General features: G+C 36.9%; 1 protein-coding gene across 1 annotated transcript in view; it reads right to left on the reverse strand.

The window, feature by feature from the left end:
• Window positions 1-21,467, reverse strand: part of brinp3 (bone morphogenetic protein/retinoic acid inducible neural-specific 3) — a 390,081-nt gene that overhangs the window by 156,636 nt on the left and 211,978 nt on the right. Inside the window, exon 3 of the mRNA XM_018093645.2 lies at window positions 11,889-12,079. Within this exon, the coding sequence (XP_017949134.1) occupies window positions 11,889-12,079 (191 nt within the window). The remainder of the gene's footprint in view (window positions 1-11,888; window positions 12,080-21,467) is intronic.

Genomic DNA, 21,467 nt, shown 5'->3' on the forward strand with positions numbered 1-21,467 from the left:
TACAGAGCTCTAATTAAATAGCTCAGCTAATTACAGTAGAGTTAGTAAGTGTTAAAGCCAAGCAAATCTCTGTTACTGCTCATAAGAAGAAAATATGGATTTAAAAAAAGACAAGAATAGGCGGAATGTATTTTAACACAAGTTCTATTTATTTTTATCATGTCGAGTAAAGTGTTTGTAGGTGTACAATGCCACTTTAACATTATGCAGACAAGTTCAGCTTTCTGGATGATTTTGAATGTGATCATTTTGCTTGTTTTGAGGATGAATAGCTGTATATGATTGATATTTTTCAACATCCTTCACAACTTAATGTGAAATTACATGGTTTAAAACTATGCTACAAATGAATGCAAGTTCAAAGAAACTGTTATGGTGCAGTTAAGGATAAGAGAAAAAGAAACAATAAACTCTGGTGTCTGATATGATCCAACATGAAAAAAATGTTTGTACAGGTATGGGTCCCGTTATCCTGAATGCTCGGGACCTGGGGTTTTCCGAATAAGGGGTTTTTCCATAATTTGGATCTCCTACCGTCTAGTAAGTCTAAGAAAATTACAGTATTTAAACCCAATAGGACTGTTTTGCCTCCAATAAGAATTAATTATATCTTAGTTGGGATCAAGTACAAGGTACTGTTTTATTATTACAGAGAAAGTGTTGTGTGCACAGGCAGGGCAGTATACCTATAGCACCATTAGTGTTGAGCGAATCTGTTGCGCGCGCCAATTCTTTTGCCACGAGACACAATTCTTTTGATGACGTGAGACAATTAATTTTGACGGGTGAAAATTGTTTTGACACGGGCGTCAATTTTTGAAAATGTGCCGAATTTCTCCATGGCGAATTTTGTCACCCATTTCGCAAAAAAATCCGCCAATGGCAAAATGCGGAAATTCGCTGCAAAGTCTATGCCTGCCGAATTATTTTGTCCATCACTAAGCACCATACATAAAAGGCTGAATACTATATATACTATACGATATTATATATATATATATATAGTTTATATAAATATATATAGTTTATATTTGTTAAAACATATTATTACGGTTAAGTGGATTTATTTAAAGGACTTCATTAATGACTGCACACACAACACATATAACTGTTGCAAACAAGCAGAGTGATTGATTTTTTCGCACATACTGATTGCAGCACACTAGGCTATGCATTTTAGAAGGACAAGTAGGGGCAACGCACACTGACCCTATGCCAAAGAGCAGTACTTTCATAGCCGCTAGCACTAATAAACCTGTCTTAGGTTGTTGCTAGAGATGAAAGTTTAATAAATAGGCCATGAGAGGACATAGCAAGTAGTCAAGAAGCAGAAGACAGAATTGCAACTGAGAGAGAAAACTGAGCAGACACAACTGTAAATCACTTTGCTCTGTCTAAATAGAGTTACTTGGCAAAATGATATGTTGCACCCCTTCTTGTGCTGCCTATTGATTATAATGTGCTTGGGAATATGGGGCTACTATTTTAGAGTAAGCTTTACTCTTCTAGATCTAAGAATACAAACAGCCGTAGGGAAACTGATATAGGGGAGGCTAGGTTTTATTTATAGCTGCAGGAAATATGCCTTTGTGAAAGCAATAAAAGCCTTCCAGAAATGCTACAAATGGGATAAATTAGATAAGTTTTCTACCCTGCCAGTATCACAATTTTTTTTAGTAAAACATACCCTTCAAAATGTCCTTTTTAAAATGATTTTCACTGTTGACTCAAAAGGCTTTTAAAAATAGCACTATTACTAGTGATGAACAAATCTTTCCCATTTGCTTCACCAAAAAATTTCCGAAACACTAGAAAAATGTGCAGAAGTGGGAAAAATTCGCAAAACACGTTTGTTTCACAAATTTTTACCGCGTGTGTCTTTTTTTGCCACAACCACAACTTTTTGTGAGATGTGACAAACTTTTTTCCAGCGGATTTTCGCCGATGTTTCACGAAACAAAAATGCCAATGGCAAAATTCGGAAATTCTAATTCTAAAAAAACTCTAAAACCACAAAGCAAAGAAAGATCTTTCATTTGTTAAAGGGACATCTGCTATTGACTTCTACATGATCTCGACAGGTTTTAGGGTTTAGTTGGCGTATTTTCCGCGTCAAAATTAGGTTTTGGATGACAACAAACCCATTACTGCCACCCATTAATGTTCAAAATAAACACAGCAATAAATATTCAACAAGGACTGGCTAGCATCTGTTGTGGATGTTTTTAACAACTTGAGATTGATTCTATATCTCTTCATTCATTTCTGCCAATAAGAAAAATGTGACATATATTGGGCATATTCTGTTCCCATACTATTAATGCAATGTATTAACTATACAGATCGATAGACACAGGTACTATTACAAAAACATATATACATACAGATAAAGCAATGAAGCAGATTTAATCATCTATATGGTGCCCACAGTGCCTTTGATTCACTGTTCATTTGAATGTGAAAAAAGACTTAGCCATGTACATACTTCAGTTATTCTTGCTCCCTCAGTACATATTGTATGCTTAAGCTATATGTGAATTAAAAATTCAAATAAATGACTGTACTTTGACTCACAAGTAGTCAACCAGAAGAAGAAGAAAACTTCTTAGTCTATGAAGATTTTCATTCATCCAGGTCATGGTATATCTAGTATAAATAAATTTGAAGCAACTGGACTTGTTTAGTAATCATTGAAGACGTTTCACTACTCATCCGAGCAGCTTCTTCAGTTCAACTGACTGGTATGGGAAGTCCTCAGCATATATACTCTGTCACCTTTCTGAAGAGTTACATAGTGCCATTGTGATTGGATTAGTGGAAGAGTATATATGCTGAGGACTTCCCATACCAGTCAGTTGAACTGAAGAAGCTGCTCGGATGAGTAGTGAAACGTCTTCAATGATTACTAAACAAGTCCAGTTGCTTCAAATTTATTTATACTAGATAAAACTTCTTAGTATATGGTAACAGAACAATCATGGATTCTAGGGTCTAATAAGTCAAGGTAGAAAAGCTCCTTTACACTGACACTTTCCTGCAAACTTACGCTAAACACAAGAACATTTTCTCCTGAAATTGTTTAGAAACTATAAGAATATGATTGGGATATCCTTGCTAAATCAATGTCAGCTTCATTTATTTCTGGCCACACCAATGATGATATCTGACCATATCTGTGCTCACTAGGTCAAAGCAGGCCATTCAGCCAATGATAAAGCTTTAATGGTAAGGCTTGTAGCAACACAGAAATGGTTGAAAAAAATCCTAGGACAACAGACTAGATGTGTTGCCATTTAAAAATGTTTCCTAACAAGTGACCTTGCATATCCCACTTACAATCCATTACTCTTAAAAAGCCTAGAATTAAACTGGCTACCATCAGTCTATATTCAATTCTGATTTGATTTGGTTTAATGTTGCCTCTTTCTTTTAGGCTTTATTGTTAGCAGCCCTCTCTCCATTTCAGATAACATGTCTTTTCTATTCACTGTTTGAGGCTGATAAGAGGTTTTTATAGCTTTTGCAGAGCCCACTAAATAAATTCTTTTTCATACATTTTTAATACAATCATACTATCCAATGACAGTCCCTTTTATCATATATCATTAAAAGATGAAACTCTTTATTCTGTTTATGGTCAGAGGTTGGGGGATCATGAGAGAGAATGGCCCAGTACAGAATAAAGCACTAGTGATGAGCAATACTGGCCTTTTCATTTCACCAGAAAGCCCAGAATATTTGTGAAATGGTAAAGTTTTGGCAAAATCAAAATGATATCAAATGTTTTGGAGCAATAGATATTTTTCCTGTTTTTTTTTTCAAATGCACTGAAGTCAACAGGCGGTTTTCCCCACACAAAGGACATTTTTTTTCAGCATTGAGAAATTCTAATAATGCTGTGGGTTTTTTTTCCTGGCACCAAAAATTGCATTTTTTGCTAATAAAATAAATGTATGGCAAAATTGTAATACTGCCAATACATGGTGAAATTCTAGCTCAGTTTTGCAGAATTAATCACCACTGGCAAAAATTTGACTTTTTCTGCAAAACTGTATCAGTCAAAAAAAATAAAATAAGAAAGTTCATCTAGGGAAAGCACCCAATACAAAATAGCTCCTTTGTTTAATTCATTGGCACAGGCAATGTTAATACCAATATGTTCATCTTTGGGGCAGCCATGAGCTAATTGTTTTGGCGGGCATGGATTAGCTACGAAATTCCACATTTCGCCATTGGTTTCGTAAATTTTTCGGCAAAGCCAACGGAACAGATTCTCTCATCACTACTCTGGAGCTTTCCAGCAACACATATTTTGAATTTGGGGATATTTGGAGGTTGAAGAGAACTGGATGTGTTTTAGTGTGGCACCAACACTGATCTAGGACTCAATTTTTTTCTTTATCAATGAAAGAATTGTTTCCAGTGCCAGTAACAATAACCTTGGGATCTTTTGATCCATAAAATAATCTGACACACCCAAAAATATTTTAGCCCAACAATAGACAAACAGCTGCTTCTTGTCATATTAAAAATATGGTGCAAGATGCAGAGGACAGCGCTATCCACAAGGTACACTTCAGGGCTCTTTTATGCCTTCATCCTACTGAAGCTCCCTATCCAGCCAGTATAAATGTAACCTAAAGGACATTGCAGGGTACTTCCAATGGCTTCCCAAAACCCATCCCATCTGAATAGAGGTCTGCCAAATGCATACGCCAATGTATTGAGAGCAAAGCACAGCTCTTTGCTCCACATTCTAAATATGTATACCTTGGGTCAAAACCAATGGGTCTAGATAGGTGCACAGTTTTTTAAATAAGCCCTAAACACAGAGTGGGGGAAAATGACCTTGTTAATGAAGGATATCAAAGGGGTAATTATGACCTCTGCAAATGTAATACATCCTCACTGCCTTTATTTCAGAATCTCAGACTGTCTCCTATACAGTGAAAGCTATATTAAACAAAACAACGTCCTTTAGCAATTCTTATTTGTGGGCAATGGAGCGCTTACATAAATTACCTTAAATATACTTTTCTGCTTTCTATAGAGAAAAAAAAAGAATGTTAATTAGCTCTTAAAATACAAGATGATGTTTCTCAATTACAGTATTATAAATAAACGTACCCAAATTAAGATTACATTTTGCAACACACCAGCAAGACTATTTATTTTTTTACAATAACTTATTTATGCTGCGGTAATTTCTCTAAGTGCTTTGAAGTGGCATTATCAGAAATGCATAATGCTGTACAAGCAATTAGTTATAACATACGGGAGAGGCCCAATTGTTTTTAATGAGTTGCAAATTGGTTAGAACCGCGCGCTGCACTTCAGACAAAATAAAATTAATACTTTTTCACAGTTTACCAAAAAAAAAAAAAAAAAAGAAAGGACCAGGGCCTTGCAGTTAAGTTTCCAAAATTTCTTTCGACTGTCAAGAGGGAAAGCAAACATAACTAGCAGGAAAGGTTGGCTGAAGGATTTAGTAACACAAAGGGCACCCAGCTTGCAATAGACTATAGCTCCCATGATCCCCTGACAGCTTTGTTGAGTGTTCTAGTTAAACTACAGCTGAAGAGTGGCTAGTAGAATGTTTCTGGTCAATATGTTCATTAAGGTTGGTTAGGCCTAATCTATTGATTGGATGTTTATTTTCCTTTTGAGACAAATCCAGCACTGGATTAATTCTGGCATTTTTCTCTTCTAAGCTTCTCTGTGCTGTAATGATGGACACAATGCATTAGTGTCTTTCCGTTTTCTAGGTAGGGTCAATGGCTTTTTATTATGTAAAGTGCTTACAGTGTAATCCTCTTTGGGACTAACTGACAGTTAATTTCACATTATACCTGCAGTATCCTGACTTTTACATGTTAATCAAGCTTGGAGATCCTAGGGAAAAAAAAAACACGTGCGTGGTATACCTGCACAAGGCCAAAACCAGTGCCATTTACAGCTGAAATGAGAAAGGATGATAGATATTCTGCAGATGTGCAATTGTAGGATGAATAATGCTCACTGTGTTTGTTGCACTGCTTTCTCTTTGCTTGTCTATTTTCTCCATTGCCTTGTTTATAGAAGTACTTTTTGACACCCTGCCTTACTCCATTGGCAGCCACTTTCCTTTCACTTAAATGTAAAGCATGCTGACTATGGGAGACTCTTGTGTCAATGGGAGGGTATTGCTTTGTAGTGTGTATGTCAGGAATCCTGGATAATACCTCTCTACCAGTACAAGTGTCTACTATTGTAAGCACATTAGCCATAGAAGCCTGGCAGTACTGAAGGGAGTTGCTCTAATATTGAGGATGATGGTGGTCAAGTTGCATTATTTACAAGCACAAGTTAAGGCAAATGGGTAAATATATTACCCCGAGTCACTGAGTTTATTAACTGAATGATTTAAGCCAGGGTTGACAAAAAACCAATGATATATACAAACACTGATAACTTGGTACTCAAGCAAACCAGTATTGAGATGGCATGGGCATCTTTCTGTCAGTTTATAAAAGAAGCCTGCCCTGTCTGTGTGTTTTATATTTGAATAGGATTCCAGTTATATACACAAACAAACTTATAATTTTTGTAAACATGGCATTACATAGAATTTTTCTCTCCGTGGCACAATATCTAGAGACGTCAGCAGCTCCACTGAAAATTTTCGAAATGACAGTTTTGCTAATGTTTTACAAGTGGCACTTTAAAAAAAAAAAAAAAAAAAAAAAGATGTTTTCATGTTGTTTCAAAAGTAAATCCTACTAAATGATTTTCCATTGCAAATAGCCCTACTCAAAAATACAAACACAGTAAAACGAAATACTAGCCTTATACTATAAACCTCAAATCACGACAAAGTAGCCAGTTATGTAAACATTACATATTTCATTTACATTTTACCTGCTGCTCCCAAGTGTAAGGGAAGCTGTGAGCAAAGATTACATATAGGTAAGGCTCATAAATCATAATGTCTGTGAATGAGGCTATAAAATGATGACATTATGCATGCTCATCTCGACATAAATACAAAAAATAGCTCCACCCAACCCCCCTCAAAAAAACCCTGCCTGGACATAATTGGACATAATATTGTTTTCCAAAGCAACCCAGTTAATATTAAGGATAATTTAAAAAGCATATATTTTACCATTTTTCAGCCTGTCACTATCCCTTCCTTACTGTGCTTCACTTTATCTCTATAAACCATTTGACTTAGGCAGCACTTCCCAATCATGTAATAGATTACACTATCATTTACTAGACTAGACTGTCAAGTGGTATAGCAATGATTATTTTCTGAGCCCATTTGGTGTCTTTCAAATGTTTAGCTGAATATTTCTTTAAAAAAACCCATTGCAAAACATTTTCATATTTTTTTAGATTTATTTGTATAAATTTATAATATGATAGGAATTTTAAGTAGTCTATAGATACTGCTACAAGACATAACAGGGAGAATACAACAATGTCTTCTTATATCAAAATTCTACTACTGTGTTACTGTAAAAGTTGCTCATGACCTGTATTATTATTAGTACAGGCATCAGACCCATTATCCGGAAACCCATTATCCAGAAAATTCCAAAATACAGAAAGGCCCTCTCCCATTGACTCCATTTTAATCAAATAATTCACATTTTAAAAATTTTTTCTCTGTAATAATAAAACAGTACCTTGTACTTGATCCCAACTAAAATATAATTAATCCTTATTGGGGGCAGAACAATCCTAGTGGGTTTAATTACTGCTTAAATCATTTTTTTTTTAGCAAATTTAAGGTAGGAGATCCGACCCCTTATCCGGAAAACCCCAAGTCCCAAACATTCTGGATAACGGGTCCTATACCTGTAGTAGTAGTAACAAATATTTATAAAACAACAACGTATTCTGCAGAATTATAAAATAAATGGGTGTATACATCAAACATACAAGAATACATAAAAAAACAACCAATACAAAAGGTAAAGAGGACCCTGCCCATAAGAGCTTGTTCTGTAGTAAAGTATACATAGCTTTTATTAGTAACAATGGTTCCAGCCATAACAGGTAACAGAACTAAGTAAATAGAAATTACAAGGTCCCATGGAAAAATCTCTTTAAGACCTACCAAAATCTCCAGAAGGTCCATTTTGCAAAAATATACTGTATATACTCGAGTATAAGCCTAGATTTTCAGCACCCAAAATGTGCTGAAAAAGTCACCCTCAGCTTATACTCGATACTCCAGACTAGCACCCTCTGTCCTTTGTGTGCAAATTAGGCCACCCGCAACCAGACCCTCCAGTGCCCTGGCCAAATTCATCTTCATCTGCCATCCTCACTTGTCCCATTCTAAACTAGACACTGCACTTTATATTCTATATAAACTATATATAGTTTTGAAGGATTTTAATTCTTTGTGTTTTAGCTGGGTTGCTGATTGAGCTAAGGGGTAGTACTATTAAGGTATCATTGTTGATACCATATTGTTTTTGTTGACCCTCTTCTTCACTTACAGAGCTAATTTATGTTTTTTCTTAAATAAATATTTAAAAACCTATACCCCACTGATGCCTCATTTAATGTAATTTTATTGGTATTTATTTTGATTATTGAAACTTAGCAGTAGCTGCTGCATTTCCCACACTAGGCTTATTCTCGAGTCAATACGTTTTTCCAGTTTTCTTAGGTTAAATTAGGTACCTCGGCTTATATTCGGATCGACTTATACTCGAGTATGGTATACAGGTATGGGATCCCATATCTGGAAACCTGTTGTCCAGAAAGTTCAGAATTACGGAAAGGCCATCTCCCATAGACTGCATTATAACCAAATAATTCTAATTTTTAAAAATGATTACCTTTTTCTCTGTAATAATAAAACAGTACCTTGTACTTGATCCCAACTAAGGTATAATTAAACCTTACTGAAGGCAAAACAAGCCTTTTGGTTTTACTCAATATTTAAATGATTTTTAGCAGACTTAAATTTTGTAGATCCAAATTACATAAAGATCTCTTATCTGAAAAAGCCCAGGTCCCAAGCATTCTGGATAACAGGTCCCATACCTGTACTGAAATTCATATTCAGTTTAAATTGCAGCCAATGCTGGCCTGTCTATGCTACTGGGCTCTCCAACAGCTTTAAGTCTTGGGGCAACAGCAATATTAATACATGTATAGGATCCCTTATCCAGTAACCCATTATCCAGAAATCCTTGAATTACAGGAAGACCATCATTTCCTTCTCTCTGTAATAATAAAACAATAGCTTGTACTTCATGGTAACTAAACTGCATTAATCCATATTGGGGGCCAAGCAATCCTATTGAGTTTATCAAAGTATGAGGTTAGAGTTCACCGCAGTAAAATTCAGCCACTCTCTATTTATTTCTATGGGATTTTTAGAGGCGTATTAATAATAGGAATTAAAAATCCTATAGGAATGAACAGAGAATGGTGAAATTTTACTGTGGTAAGCTCTAACCTCACACATAAATCCGCCCCTTAAGGTGAAGAACAGAAAGATCCCTAAGCCAGAAACCCACAGCTCCCAAGCATTCCAGATGATTCATTTTATACATGCACTACAAGCTTTTAGAAAATTTTAGTTAAAAAATCAGCCTGAAGTTTTATTTAGGCATTCAGTGTCAGTGTACAGCTTCTGCAGTATAGAACAGCACAGCATTGATAACTGGATAGGTGATGAGATTTAAGGTTATCAGATCAAATGCTTGAGAAAAGAATGCCATTAAAAAATTGAGGAATTTAGCATTTGCTGTTGTGCAAATTCCTGTGTAGTTTAAATATGCCATTTGATAAATGCTTCCCTTGGCCCTTGATAGCCGACTTTTATTTCAAGCAGATGAATATTGCCTTTTAATTGCAGTTGGTAGCCTCTTGTTAAAACTAGAAGTTATTTTTTTAATAGATTTTGCCACAGTAGTAAAAATGATTAGGTGCAGTTTGAATGTGGTAGGGGTAGGAGATTGGGAAGAAACAAACTTGGGTGATAGTTAACACACCCAGGACACAAAGATTTATGACACTTCCCAAGCCTACTACATTTTTATACATGTAACTTTTTGATTCTTGCCTAGCACCGTAGAGTAAGATTTTGATAATTATTGCTATAGAACAAACAATGATTATTGTTCTTGGTTCTGATTTACATATTTAAGGGGTAACTAAGACTTAAAATTAAATAAAAAGCATATCAGTATTTACCATATGCAGGGGATGCATTACTGTTTCATTTCAATGCAATATGGCATTCCAGGCCTAGTTGCTTTTTCTGGAGTGAACTAGGGGCACTTGTCTGTGTGACTTTTCATTGAAAAGCCATTCCCTAGCAGGCATTAGATTAAACAATCACTGAGCTTTTTTTGCATGACAGTTTGGTCAGTAGAGAAGCTCTGTGTCATTAGTTGATATGATTGAGAATCTTTATATAGGTAACCACTTGGAAACTCCTACTAAGGCCCAGGTAAATAAATGTCATTCAGAAAGCATACCTCTTATTTACCCCTTATTACCTCTCCCTTAAGGGTGCTATAGTCTATAGCTATAGTTTTTGAGTTTCTGCATAAGACTCTATAGCCTATACAGACAGGGCTAGGATAAACAACCAACTCTGCTCTGAGTCTTATGCAGAAACTCAAACATGGAAAATATACATGAATGAAAATTCCTGTGCAGGATCACCAAACAAACATGATCACTTAATAATTATAGAAAAACTATACAAAAGTCCACTTTAAACAGGATATTTATGAAGGACTATAAAAACAATGATCCCACAGAGAGACATATTTAATATTCATAGTCAAGTGTCTTAAAGATAGTCCTTTTACTATGTGTTTATACTGCCTTTGCCAGTGTCAACAAATTGTAAGAATTATTTCACTGTAGACCTACAGACTAGTAGTTATATAGCCAATAGACACCCTAAAACTTTCATATACCTATTTATATGATGTAATGTAATTTTGTCCAGGGACTGGTCCAATTACCCTTTTGGAGTCAGGAAGGATTTATACCCTTCTGAGACAAATTGTAGATGCTTTAGATTGTTCTCTTTTGCTTTTCTCTAAATCACTAACAGTCTGCCAAGTTTTATTTAAATAAAAAGATTGAACTTGATGGTGATGGTGGTGTTTTTTTTTTTCAGCCTTAATTACTATGATCTGCAGAGAATAAGCACCATGAAATCTAGCTATATAGGCTTCAAGGACACCAGTGTTTATAGTCGCTAAACTTATGACCGGGTCCAGTGCTCCTGGTTGTTGAAACCTGAATCGGCCTAGAGTATTTCACTAAGATCATCTTTTTCCACTTCTTCATTATTTAATGGCCTTGGGCTGGCCCATGAACAGTTCAGCCTGAAAAAGAGAAAGCAGAAGCACAAGAAGATTGAGCCCTGCTCTAACCCCAGGCCAGTACAGTTTGCAGTGACCAGGAGCACTGGCCCAGGGTATCTGAGTTATTATTATCACTTGGGGTGCCTAACATTTGGCAACCCCACAGGGATTTCACATTTCCTTCACCTTTCAGGGCGAAACCTACAAAATGAATGTTGGATCAAGCATAAGGAACAGCGATGAATCTGTCCCATTTCATTTCGCAGAAAAATCCGCCAATGGCGAACTGCGGAAATTTGCAGCAAATCCATGCCTGCTGAAAGATTTTGCTCATCACTAATAAGGAATCCACAACAGTTGAAGCAGCAGAGTTAGGCTGTATAGAAAGGTTCTGCCCTCTTGAACCAATAGGAATCTGTTAGTCTAGACTTGTACTAAATACAATTCTGCCCGAACATGTAAAAAAATGGTCTTTTAAGAAAATTGTTTAGTAGGGCATATGTGTTTTCTGGTAATTTATGTACTTTTATTAATAATAACACATTACCGTACCTCCAAGAGTTGCTGAGAGAAGAAAATGAGTCCCATACTTCTTTATAATGTTATCAGTGATCTGTTGCAAGGAAGGTCTTCTTCCCAGATGTCGTATGTTGCGAAAGAATTCAGGAGCAAGAGGCAAAGGAGAACCAATAAAATTTCTTCTTTCGACTGCAAGATTATTTACCTTCCAGCGCCCAAACTCTCTGAAAATGAAAAAGAAAACTTTTTAGTATTTAGGAGAGGTGTTGAATACATTACTAAATAAGCCTGGCAAATGACAGATGTTTGAGGTTATTGTAAGATTTTGGGCAATTAGCATGAGTACAAAGTAATTATGCAATAACTCTGCTAATCTCATTTATCCTGTCACCACTGATTTGAGCACATATGGAACAATGATGAATAAATCAATTTACCATCTAAAGGAACGCCTGTGCAGGATAAATCCACCATCACTAAATAGTGATGCTCAACAACAAAAAAAATAATGGAAAAATAAGGCTCTCTAAAGCTCAGAAGAGAACATTTGATAAACCTGATGAAGTTGAAAAACAAATAAAATAAACAGAAGTGAGCTGTAAATTCTGAAATAAAATTTATGAGAAAACCATGATAGAAGGACTTGCAGCCAGCAAATTGAATACTGATATCTACATTACTAAAATACAAGAAAAGTTCTATTCCCTTTGCTACAAATAAAGGAAAAACTGTAGTCAGCTTCAATCCTTAGAGAACCTTCTTCTTATCGAGGGAATATGGCGAGAAGAACTAGTTTTGAGCACCTGACCGCTTCCTCCCAGGAAAGTATGCCAATTTGTCTCTTTGGCTATCAGGGGACGCAACACAATGTACAGGTTGCTCCAAGCACTTTTATAAACAGAAATGTTTTGAGAAACATTTATTCCCACTGAAAAATTCCCTCTGAGGCTCATTTTTATTGTCTTCTAAAGTTTTACATTTTCACAAAATAATCTAAAATAGAGAGTAATTGTTTGTTTAAGATATATTTCACTTATATGTATATATATCTATTGTGCCATGTGCTTTTTATGTGAATATAGGAATACTGCAATGTTTTCAATAGAATTTTACACACCAGTTCAACCCCGTAGCCCTTATATTGCTGACATCTCTAAAACTAGTGAAAGCAAGAATAAAACTTAGATTCACTGAGAACCAAGCTATTGAAAAAAACAATAATAAAATGGAACTTCTTTTTAGCTGAGGCGGCCAAACAAACATCCAAAAATTGCATATAAAATAACAATAACAATAATGGCCTTGTATTTATCCTCCCATCTGAACTGATATTGCTGTGCCTTTACATCACTCCTTTACAATAACTTTGCTGTGTAAATGGTCAGACCAGTGAAAAACAATGGATTGCAAGCAATGATAACCCCAGGGGAAACATACCTCAAAATAAGCTGTAATGTTTGCTACTTGCTAAGTGTTTATTAAACAAAATATTGGCCAAGGATGTCAAATACTCTGCCTTCTAGAAAATTGAATTACCCCCACTAGACAAATTATTACAGTGGGAAGCACTAGCTTGGAACTTATGCAGAAATAACAAAAGTGGATCTTTGAATAATCATAACTCTGACTTCAAGGTTTAACCTCCAACTATTATTGGCTACCACTTAAAAAAAACATAATGTAGTGATTAGTTAACAGGTAAAGCATTTTCATTATAGTGTTAAAATTATTTGACCTTTTTCTTACTATATAAGTTAATATTAGGGATGCACCAAACCCACTTTTTTGGGTTTGGCTGAACCTCGGAACCCACCCAGCAGGATTCGTCTGAATCCCGAACCGAATCCGAATCCTAATTAGCATATGCTGATTAGGATCGGAAGGGGTTAAAAATCATTTCACGCACAGCAAAAAAAATTTCTTAACTACTTAACCACAAGCAAGGACACTAGCTTTCATGGACACATACATCGATCATAAGCTCTTTGTATAAGAGTGTGCATGGTTCTTCTGGAAAGATTAATGGCTATACCCCTTTGAGCCTCAGGAGAATTTACAGGAAACCAAAGGGTTAAGTAATATGATAAGTTCTGACTGTCAAACTAATTTTCCTACCAGTCGCAAGACAATAAGGCAGGTGGTAAGTACAAGGTCCAATTGTGTCCTAAGTCTACCATTTCTCCCTAACTTGAGCATTTGATTGACATGCAAGTTGGCCAATGGTTATGGCGCTTCAGGGTAAATGCTTACATATATCCTTTCACCCACCCTTCATGAATTCAGTGCTACTAGATACAGACTGTATTCATGAAGGAGGTTACAGGTCTCTGTGTGTCAAAATGGAGGGTAGAGTCCTAAGCAATACATTTAGGCTGGAAGGCAGGGTGCAAAGTACAAAAAATATATTCCATTTAGCACCCCTGCCTTCCAGTTGGAGTGTGGGGTTTAAGGTTATTCAGCATGAAATGTTCATAGTACGCTGATCCTGGGGTAGCAACTTTGGAAACACTAGGGTGCTCTGTGGATTACTCATCAAAAATTGTAATTGTATTGTATATTTAATAAATAAAACTCTTAATGCTAATTGCTCATATTAGACTTATACATACAGTATTTCTGCAGTCAAATATATCATGCAGATCACAAGGGTCTAATTATGTGTGTTGCATTGTGTTCCATTTGCAAATTGCATGATGAAATAGAGTAGAATAATAGCAATCTTCGGCAATTGTAATACAAAGGTCAAAACCTGTTCATGATGTTGGAGATAAAATTCAAATGTCACTAAACAGAAAGTTTTGTGTTGGAATGGTATTTTGTTTATAGCTTTGGATTAGCAGTTGTATGATTAGCCATAAAACCAGCACCTACATCCTTTACTGTCCTGCTGAACAGATGGATGGCTGCTTTGGAAACAAATTAAATATTGCAATTAAAACTATTACCTCTGGCAAAAAAACTGAAAAAGCCCATAAACTTCAGTTATGGATCTGAAATTGTCAAAGTTTTAACAGAACATTACCATAACCCTCTGCCACTGCATGAAAATCTATACTGAAGCCATCTTAATGTTTATAAGACATGAACTCCCAGAAATCCCTGACACCTAACCTTTATTAAGATCCAGTTTAATGTCTGCTGAAATGCACCGATTTAGATGTTTCTGCCTAATGAAAGAAAGATGATATTGTTTGCTCGTATAATGTTCAAACACAGTCAATCTGTGTGGTACCCAGTAGTACTAAAATTATGGTAGCAGTACTTCATGCTGTGTACTAAAGCTTCCCATCAGTTAGCCAATTTTGTGGGTTTAAAGAATAAAGGTGGCCATACACGGGCCGATTGTAGCTGCCGATATCGGTCCCTTGGAAAGATTCGGCAGCTTATCGGCCTGTGTAAGGGCAGGAACGAGAGGCATGCCCGACCGATATCTGGCCTGAAATTGGCCAGATACCAATTGGGCAGGTTAAAAGATTTATTTGGATCGGGGACTGCATCAGCTCGTTGATGCGGTCGCCGAACCGACTGCCCCATTGCCGCCATTATAATTCGATCGAATTAGCCTACATGTTCCCCAATATCGCCCACCCGTAGGAAGGGATATCGGGAGAATATCCACTCGCTTGGCGACCTCGCCAAACGAGCGGATATTCGTGTGTATGGGCACCTTAACAGAAGATCAAGTCATTGAAGGGTGTGAATTTGTCAGGCACAGCCTGTAAATCCAATTTTTAAATACTCAGTCACTCAAGGTGCCACAATCAATGTCAGTATTCTGCTGCCCTTGACTAGCAAGTGGGCAGTATAGTAAAGTCTTTAAAAAGCTTTATAAAGATGCAATCTATTTCAGATTATTACACTTGGGGGGGGGGATTATCAAGCTGTGCAACAGCAACTTATAATGACAACACACTTTGCTGTCTGTTTATCATTATAATACAAAATCCAGTATACTCCTCCCTGAAGTGTCTCTTACAGTGCCATTCCAAGCCAATCAGGCACCCTAGGCAACCCCGGCAGGCCTTCCCCTCCTCCAGCGCATTTGTTTGCTTGCTGTGCACAAACGAAGGGCCATGTTAACTAAGGCTGTCACTAGGGACCCAGCTAAGGGAAACCAACAAAAAAGGGTACATGCCTAGCAACCCCAATGCCATTGCAGCCTAGGCATGTGCCTACCCATAGTTTCTGGTCTCCTAGCACTTTAATGTAATTGCATATATCTATTTATCCATTTATGTTCCAATATTATCGTTATCAATTTATTGTTACGCTACATAGTCTATGGCTAAGGTCTATGCTCATTAAGGGCTGAACTTGCTGGTGATGAGAAATGCCAGCAACTAGTTTATGAAATTCTGGAAAGGTGGCATCATGGTCTACTGAGCTTCTGAAAAGCATGATGCGGGTAGGGTTGTGAGTTTTGAAGCCATTTATTATTAAATTGTTTAACTGTAGAAAAATGGTTAAAAATAAAGTGTAAAAAGTAATTATTGGTAGAATACTATTTGAAAAAAAAGAACTTTTATGAAGGTGTTCTATCCTAAAAGACTGTATATTGTTAAACTATATTTCAAGCCAACAAAATTCCTCTACATTGTACTATATAATGGGAACATTAGCGATACGGTTCTATTTTCCATCACTTTGAAACAATCACTTTCAGCATTTCATAACTGTACTGAAGATTGGCATGATCTTGGGAAAGGAGGTACCAAACAAGAAGACTTTTTAATTGTAGCTTTGTGTTATGTATTGTCTTTGCATGAAAGGACCGTCAGTTATATGCATGTTGGGAATGATCCTGGATAGATTTGCACACAGCACAGAAAATATCTGTGGAGGCTGTGGAGTGACACCAATATGAATGTGCCCTGTTACTAAGTGGCAAGGATATAACAAGCATCAGAAATCCTGAAAAACAATGATTCAACATTGAAGTCCTTAAGGAACATGCATTTTCCCAACAAACCCCTCTGTTGTGCTAATATTTTTCTTACAATCTCCCTTTCTGTTGTTTATATTGACATTTTATGTGAATTTAGTAATTACGTGTCAAGGATGTGATGACTCCTTGGATTGCAAGGATTGATTACTGCTAACTCAGGAATGAAAAAAGAGCTCTGACACCAATGGTTAATTACCATACTTGTATTGTTTTTTTCCATCAGCCTGTTAATGAATTTTAAGCAAATACAACAACAAAAAAGCAAGTGGTAAGTTTGAGCCATGGATAAACACGGTGTGCAAGAAATTGGGAGAAAAGGATGAACAAGGATTAGCTGGATGGGGTAGTAATAGAGATATAGATTACATACTAGAGAATGGCTTGAAGAGATAATATAAATATGTGCAACAGTATTAGTGTAAGCTGGTAGGGAGGATTAACCCATCTTCCAGTAGACATAAATCAGGTCCCTTTACTCACAGACCACTGCATGGTCCATGGTCCTGCCTGGGTGCTACTCTCATGTCTAGTGAGCACCTTTACTGATGAAAACGATTTCTGACTGCATTTTGATCTCTACAGTGCTGAGATGTTCTCCTGCCATCTGGAAGCCTGCTTTTTGAAAGGGAAAGGGGGTCTGAGGTGTCAGATACTATTGCCTCTCATTGTATTTCATGTATTTCATTTATTTGAAGGCTATAGTTCCCACTGCTTCTCACTGTATTTAATGTATTTTTTTAAAAAAACTTTCATTTGTGTGACAAATGATATCACTCCAACTCTCAGCGCAGAAGTAAAGAGAGAACAAAGTTTATCAAAGCACAGGTCATTTAGCTAAGGGCAGCTGGGAAAGTAAGGAAATGGCTAGCCCCATTTCAACCTAAAATTAAAATCTGTTTGTCTTTTTAAAACCTGGATATCAGTGCAGGATTTTGCTGGAGCAGTACTATTAACTGATTTTTTGAAAAAAAAAACCTGTTTTCCTGTGACAGCATTCTTTTAAATGCTTTTGCTACAAGCCAAGTTAGAGCTATCTACAAGGTTGATAGATAATTATATTGCCTGCATTTGTTGCTTTAAATCATTGGAGAAGCCATGAGAATGCTTGATCTGACAATCTGTGAGATCATATGGAATGAATTGATTTAATGAATTATGGAATTATACCCTGCAATTATCTATGGTTGTGCAGTCCAATACTATCCATTCCACAGGCCAATAATGTAATATGCCTCATGTTTGGGGCAAGATTATGATGTCATAGTATACTGGGGCCATAAAAGTCTCCTGGAGGACCACATGTGACTCATGGGATTTAATATGGACAACTCTGATTTAGGGGTATTGATTATTATAGACATACATGGTAAAATAGCTGGGTGAGATAAACTGGGAGTGTTCCTGGCTAGGGATGTAGCGAACCTCAAAAAAAAAAGTTCACGAACGCGTTCGCGAACTTACGCCAAAAAGTGCGAATATTCACGAACTTTGCGAACCCCATAGACTTCAATGGGAAGGCGAACTTTAAAACCTAGAAAAGCCATTTCTGGCCAGAAAACTGATTTTAAAGTTGTTTAAAGGGTGCCACGACCTGGACAGTGGCATGCAGGAGGGGGATCAAGGGCAAAAATTTCTCTGAAAAATACTTTGTTGACACAGAGTTGCGTAAAACCGCAAAGGCAGCTGGCAGACCTAGCGGAAATACGCGCATTTTTTGCTATTTCGCGCTATTAGCACCATGGAAAGGGGATTTGCTGAAAAATGCCATGTGTGACTTGTGCGGTGTTTTTAGGCCGAGAAAAAACGCAGCGGAAAAACACCACGCGAACCCAAATTGCGAACATTTGCGAAAAGTTCGCGAACTTCCAAACTCGCGAACACCAGATGTTCGCGCGAATTAGTTCGCCGGCGAACAGTTCGATACATCTCTATTCCTGGCACCCTGGTAAAGTTGCCCTACACTAAGCAGGTCCATAGATATATTTTCAGGCTCAAGCTTTCACGTGTCTAGATGTAAACACTGTGCCAAAGGGTTTTATTTGACCAGTACCATGATTTTTTTTCCAGATAAGCTTATTCTATTAGAAGCCTTCATCTTTTCCTTTCATTTGGATTACATGGGAAACTGAGAAAACCTGACAAACTGGATGAATTGCATTATATAAGAAATGAATCATAGCTTGCATGCACCCTCTCTGAGAACCTGATAAGAATTGTATTCCATATTAATATATTAGTTTTATATTGCTGCTAGACATACTGAGAGACAGGGTATTTTAATTATATCATTTTTGTGCCAGTACAGCTAAGCTGAAAGCTAATACCCCAGGCACAAAGCCAAATGCAGCACAATAATGATGTATCCGCATTCCCGTTACAGTTCTTCTATTGTTTAATTATTAAAAAATATAGAACTTCTTTGTGTATGTAAATAAGAAAAGTGTCATTCCAGTGCTTTTCTGGATTCTGTGGCATTATAAAGTAAAACATTTGTACATAATACAGAATAAATAGCTAACTTTTTTGTCTCTGTAGATAACAATACAAAGATTTTTGACCCAAATATTGTGAATTAGAATGACAGAGGATCATCATTACTATATTAAGTATTAGAAACACTACTAACCCAGTTAATAACTGGTTGTGCATTATTTCAAAGAAGAAACAACATTTTAAGTATACACAAAAATAGACTGGTATAACACTTTCTCAATTAAAACATCAATATTTGTTCTGTAAAATTATATGAACTCATTGTAAGAATCACATAAAAGCATTAAGAACAAGCCCATGTGGCTTAAAGGAGAACTAAACCCTAAAAATGAATATGGCTAGAAACGCTTAGATCGGGAGCTCAGGGGGCATCTTTGGAGGCACAGATCTTCCCTGCTAAAGGGCTGTGGTTGTCTTGGGCTGGTACAGAAGCCCAATACATAATGTACAACAGTTCTGTCCTACTTATATAGTTACCGTAATCTTTAGTTCTTCTTTAATTCAGCCATAAGGAAAGTAAGTGGAAGGAAGAAAAGTCAGGCAAAACAATGAATTTACTGATATACTTCTAATCAACAGTAAAAGGGTGTAGGTTGGGAGTGTGGGTCTATTAAAAAATGTAAATATTTTGGCTATTAGGAGACTCTATAATAAAAATGTACTCTCTATATACTGTAGAGCAACCTGTTTTATCCATTAGCCGCAATCAAATGTAAAAAGAGTTGGAGAGCGACACAAGTATAAAAAATGTACCTGGTGATACCAAATTTGGGCTGTTATTGGTTATTTGGTAGCCCCTATGTGGACTGGAAGCCTACAGGAGACTCAGTTTGGCATTATACTTGTTTTCTTTTGCAACCAAACTTTCCTCCCAGCCAGGAATTCAAAAATAAGCCCCTTTCTTGAGATCACTAGGAGCAACATCCAAGGGGATGGTGAGCAACATATTTTTCCCAAGTCACTGGTTGGGGAACACTGCTGTAGAGAATATATATCATGGAGAAGCTTACTCTAAAATTTTTAAATCTGTATCTTTTTTTTATTCAAATAAACTTTTTCGAAAGTTTATTTCAATGGGTCTAGGAACTAAAAAAATTCAAAAAACTCAAATTGAAAAAAACAAACACTTAAGTTTTACCATTTGTCCCACGGACTTTTACAACTTGCAAGCTGTTAGATGCCAAAAGTTTACATTCAAGTTTTTTAGATTCTTCATGCTCAATAAATAGCAAACATTTGAGTTTTGTAAGCTCTAATTCAGATTCAGCAGTTTTAGCAAAAATTTAAATTTGAACGTTGATAAATCAGACCCAAATGTTTTGGGGTATTAAGTATTGGGTTTCGCAAGTAAATATACAATTTGTGTTCGTCCCCCTTTTATGGCTAAGCTTCTTAACCTTGCAGTTATAGGCTGGCACTTTTGTCATTTGTAGCGAGCAAGTTATTTCAAGGCTTGTTAAAGAAGACTTTAAATGTTAGGCACCCCCAAGTGACTTTAATCGCTTACCTTTTACCCCGGGCTGGTGCCCCTGTTAGGAGAAAACTGCACCAACCCGGGGTACCTCTTGCGAGCGCTTCCTTCTTCCTGCTTCCTTCTGTCTGCAAAATCCCTGGGCCGGCGCATGCGCAGTAGAACGAAAAGCCGACTTTTTTGTTAAAGTCCCACTTTCCCTGGTCACTATGGCAGCCTTCACACTAAGAGTATTCCCCTCCCCCCCAGTTGGTAGGACAGGTTCACAACCCCCCAATCAGACTCCATTACCTATATATACACCTTCCCTGCCCCTTTGCCCTTGTCTTTTTTTCCTGTCCTCGCATGTGGTAGGATAGGGCAATTTTTGAGGGCTTTAAGGACCCAAATTTTTTCTTTTATGGCTCACCGAAGTCCCACAATGGGACTTATGACTCGGGAAGTTAGCCTCTCTTCCTGAAAGGGCTGGTTAAGGAGTCTCCTCTTAGAGGAGTCAGACCAGTCAGTTACCCCGTTTTAGGCAGCCCGGGGTACATACTCAGTAGGCATACGAATTATTCAATGCAAAAACTGTATCAATACCTGTGTGTTACACCAGGTTGGGGCGGCACTAGTTCTTTCTCTCTCTTTCCTCTCCCTCTGCCGAGTGTTCAGCGTGTGTGTGCGATGCGCGCCGCCATTTTCTTGGTGGGCGGAAGTCTTA

Source organism: Xenopus tropicalis, chromosome 4 (genome assembly GCF_000004195.4).
Source record: "Xenopus tropicalis strain Nigerian chromosome 4, UCB_Xtro_10.0, whole genome shotgun sequence".
Classification (NCBI taxonomy): Eukaryota; Metazoa; Chordata; class Amphibia; order Anura; family Pipidae; genus Xenopus; species Xenopus tropicalis.